This window comes from Rhincodon typus, chromosome 42, assembly GCF_021869965.1.
Source record: "Rhincodon typus isolate 14 chromosome 42, sRhiTyp1.1, whole genome shotgun sequence".
NCBI lineage: Eukaryota > Metazoa > Chordata > Chondrichthyes > Orectolobiformes > Rhincodontidae > Rhincodon > Rhincodon typus.
Genome location: NC_063373.1, coordinates 6,157,528 through 6,159,725, shown reverse-complemented (window position 1 = coordinate 6,159,725; position 2,198 = coordinate 6,157,528). Strand labels below are relative to the sequence as shown.

The 2,198-nt window shown below is 54.5% G+C and overlaps 1 protein-coding gene across 1 annotated transcript in view; it reads right to left on the bottom strand.

Annotated features, from left to right (window-relative positions):
• Positions 1–2,198, bottom strand: part of LOC125487507 (nucleolar protein 9) — a 4,151-nt gene that overhangs the window by 1,507 nt on the left and 446 nt on the right. Inside the window, exons 2-3 of the mRNA XM_048619111.1 lie at positions 671–1,090; positions 48–155 (exon numbers count right to left, since the gene is read on the bottom strand). Of these exons, the coding sequence (XP_048475068.1) occupies positions 48–155; positions 671–1,090 (528 nt within the window). The remainder of the gene's footprint in view (positions 1–47; positions 156–670; positions 1,091–2,198) is intronic.

The window sequence follows — 2,198 nt, the reverse complement described above, 5'->3', positions numbered from 1 at the left end:
CAGCTGCTTCCCTCGAAGACATCGCGTAAACGGCCCGGAGTCCTAACCTTTCACGTTCACCTCCAACAGCTTCGCCAACTCACGGAGCTCCGCCAGGAATCCGTCTGGAACGTCAAACTCCTTCACTTTTCCCACACGCGTGCCACACTTCAGCCCTGAAAGGAATCACCACCCATCAGCGCGGGACACACAAATACACAGAATAACAGATACCCCGGGAGGGAGTTACAGACTGGAATCTGATCGAGGGGTTCAGGATGGTTTATATACAGAATAACAGATACCCCGGGAGGGAGTTACAGACTGGAATCTAATCGAGGGGTTCGAGGTGGTTTATATACAGAACAACAGATACCCCCCGGGAGGGAGTTACAGACTGGAACCTAATGGAGGGGTTCGGGGCGGTATATATACAGATTAACAGATACCCCGGGAGGATGTTACAGGCTGGAATCTAATCGAGGGGTTCGGGATGATTTATATACAGAATACTGACTGTCTCTATCTGGTGTGCTCTGTTAAATACAGACTCTGTCTGCTCAGTTCCGCCAGCCTCTGCGCTCGCTTAAAACCCGCTCACTGCTTGCCTCAACGGTCCCGGTCTTTTGGGTGGTGCCAGCTGGCCAGAGGAGCATCGGCAGCATACCGTGCCCCCTCAGGCTGCACTCACCTCGCGGGGCCTTCCCCTTGGTGCTTTCGGCCTCCGGGATGGCTCCCCCCAACACCTGCAGCACGGTGCGGAGCACAAAGCTGGCGTGGGTGTGCCGGGCGCACTCCAGGAAGTGCTCCCGCACCTCAGCACTCAGCTCCTGGATTAGGGATGCCAGGCTCCCCTCCTCCTCGCCCTCCTCCTCTAGCCGCTCCCTCCCGAGGCGAGCGGCCCGCAGCAGCGCCGTCTGGAGGACATGGGCACCACAGCAGTGCCGGACGAGCCGTGCCCGGCAGTGCCGCACAGACGCCAGGAAGCGGCGCAGCTCCAGGGTGCCGCAATGCTCCAGGAGCCGCTCCAGGACCGGGCTCACTGAGGCGTTGGTGCACAGCTCCAGCTCCTGGCCCCGCACTTCTTCCAGGACGTTGGTGACAAAGAGACCTGTTGCATAAGGAGGAGGAGACAGAAACAAAGTCAGAGGTTACAGGCAGACGCGGTTTCTCGCGGGAGGCAGGTGCTCTACCAGACAACTCCCCGAACGTAAGCCATTCAGCCCCCCCTCGATCCTCCTCCCCCACCCGTTCAAAAGATTACAAAAAGTTGGTTTGCAGTTAATTCAGAACATATCCTTCGAGCAATATTCAGTTTAAGAGATAACAAGGTGTTGAGCTGGATGAACACAGCAGGCCAAGCAGCATCAGAGGAGCAGGAAAGCTGATGTTTCGGGCCTAAGTTTAAAACCAGGGAGGTTATGCTGCCGCTCTACAGGGTGCTGGTGAGCTGGAGTAACTGTGTACAGTTTTGGTCTCCTCACTTGAGAAAGGATGGACTGGCACTGGAGGGGGGGACAGAGGAGGTTCACTGGGTTGGTTACTGTGTTGAGAGGATTATGAGGAGAGATTGAGTAGACTGGGACTATACTCATCGGGATTTAGGAAAAAGAGGGGGAGGATCTTATAGAAAAATATAAAATTATTGAAGGGAATAGATAAGAGAGAAGCAGGGAGGTTGTTCCCACTGGTAGGTGATACTAGAACGAGGGGGCATAGCCTCAAAATAAGGTGGGGGGAGCTGGTTTAGGACAGAGTTGAGGGGGAACATCTTCACCCAAAGGGTTGGGAATCTGTGGAATTCCCTGCCCATTAAAGCAGCTGAGGCTACCTCGTTGAACGTTTTTAAGGCAAAGATAGATTATTGAATAGCAAAGGAATTAAGGGTGATGGTGACTGCAGCTGAGTCCATGAGGAAGATCAGCCGCGATCTTATTGAATGGCGGAGCAGGTTCAAGGAGGGGCAGATGGCCCACACTTGCTCCTAACTTTTTGAGTCCAAGGTGACTGTTATGGTTGAGGATCTGCTATGTCTCAACAAGATCTTTTCTCACTCTCCTAAAACCCAATGACTGCACACCCCAACAGGAGGGTACTGAGGCCAACCGTAGCTGCACCCCCCTCCCCACCCCACTCCAACAGGAGGGTACTGAGGCCAACCGTAGATGCAGCCCCCTCCCCACCCCACTACAACAGGAGGGTACTGAGGCCAACCGTAG